Source organism: Myotis brandtii, unplaced genomic scaffold (assembly GCF_000412655.1).
Source record: "Myotis brandtii unplaced genomic scaffold, ASM41265v1 scaffold1956, whole genome shotgun sequence".
In the NCBI taxonomy this organism is placed as follows: Eukaryota; Metazoa; Chordata; class Mammalia; order Chiroptera; family Vespertilionidae; genus Myotis; species Myotis brandtii.
Genome location: NW_005357294.1, coordinates 278,140 through 279,674, shown reverse-complemented (window position 1 = coordinate 279,674; position 1,535 = coordinate 278,140). Strand labels below are relative to the sequence as shown.

The 1,535-nt window shown below is 67.2% G+C and overlaps 1 protein-coding gene across 1 annotated transcript in view; it reads left to right on the top strand.

Annotated features, from left to right (window-relative positions):
- LOC102259690 (plectin) overlaps window positions 1–1,535 on the top strand; it is a 34,198-nt gene that overhangs the window by 27,599 nt on the left and 5,064 nt on the right. The window contains exon 3 of the mRNA XM_014538690.1: window positions 1–530. Coding sequence (XP_014394176.1) covers window positions 506–530 — 25 coding nt within the window. The 5' untranslated portion in view covers window positions 1–505. The remainder of the gene's footprint in view (window positions 531–1,535) is intronic.

The following is a 1,535-nucleotide window of genomic DNA, read 5'->3' as shown; positions in this document are numbered from 1 at the left end:
GCTGTTCCTGCTGCCGCTCTCGGAGAAGGCCGCCCGGGCCCGGCAGGACGAGCTCTACTCCGAGCTCCAGGCCCGTGAGGCCTTCGAGAAGGCCACGGTCGAGGTCCCCGCGGGCAGCTTCCAGGGCAGGACGGTGACGGTCTGGGAGCTCATCCACTCCGAGTACTTCACGGAGGAGCAGCGGCGGGAGCTGCTGCAGCAGTACCGCACGGGCAAGGTCACCGTGGAGAAGATCCTCAAGATCGTCATCACCATCGTGGAGGAGGTGGAGACGGTGCGGAGGGAGCGGCTCTCCTTCAGCGGCCTCCGCGCCCCGGTGCTGGCCAGCGAGCTCCTGGCCTCCGGGGTGCTCAGCCAGGCCCAGTTTGAGCAGCTCCAGGAAGGCAAGACGTCGGTCAAGGACCTGTCGGAGGTGGACTCGGTGCGGACGCTCCTCCAGGGCAGCGGCTGCCTCGCCGGCGTCTACCTGGAGGACTCCAAGGAGAAGGTGACTATCTACGAGGCCATGCGGCGCGGCCTGCTCAGGCCCACGGGCGGTCACCGGCTACACCGACCCCTACACCGGGGAGCAGATCTCCCTCTTCCAGGCCATGAAGAAAGACCTGATCGTCCGGGACCACGGCATCCGCCTGCTGGAGGCCCAGATCGCCACGGGCGGCATCATCGACCCCGTGCACAGCCACCGCGTGCCCGTGGAGGTGGCCTACAAGAACGGCTACTTCGACGAGGAGATGAACCGCGTCCTGGCCGACCCCAGCGACGACACCAAGGGCTTCTTCGACCCCAACACGCACGAGAACCTCACGTACCTGCAGCTGCTGGAGCGCTGCGTGCGCGACCCCGAGACCGGCCTGCGCCTGCTGCCGCTGAAGGGGGCGGAGAAGGTGGAGGTGGTGGAGACCACACAGGTGTACATCGCTGTGGGAGGTGATGCAGTCGGACCTGATCCCCGAGGAGCAGCGGACCCGGCTGATGGCCGACTTCCAGGCCGGCCGGGTGACCAAGGAGCGCATGATCATCATCATCATCGAGATCATCGAGAAGACGGAGATCATCCGCCAGCAGAACCTGGCCTCCTACGACTACGTGCGCCGCCGCCTCACGGCCGAGGACCTGTACGAGGCGCGCATGTCGTGGGCCCCGAGCTGCACGAGAAGCTGCTGTCGGCCGAGAAGGCCGTGACGGGCTACAAGGACCCCTACTCGGGCAGCACCATCTCCCTCTTCCAGGCCATGAAGAAGGGCCTGATCGTCCGGGAACACGGCATCCGCCTGCTGGAGGCCCAGATCGCCACGGGCGGCATCATCGACCCCGTGCACAGCCACCGCCTCCCCGTGCACGTGGCCTACCAGCGCGGCTACTTCGACGAGGAGATGAACCGCGTCCTGGCCGACCCCAGCGACGACACCAAGGGCTTCTTCGACCCCAACACGCACGAGAACCTCACCTACATGCAGCTGCTGCGTCGCTGCGTGCGCGACCCCGACACGGGGCTCTACATGCTGCAGCTGGCCGGCCAGGGCTCCGTCGTGCGC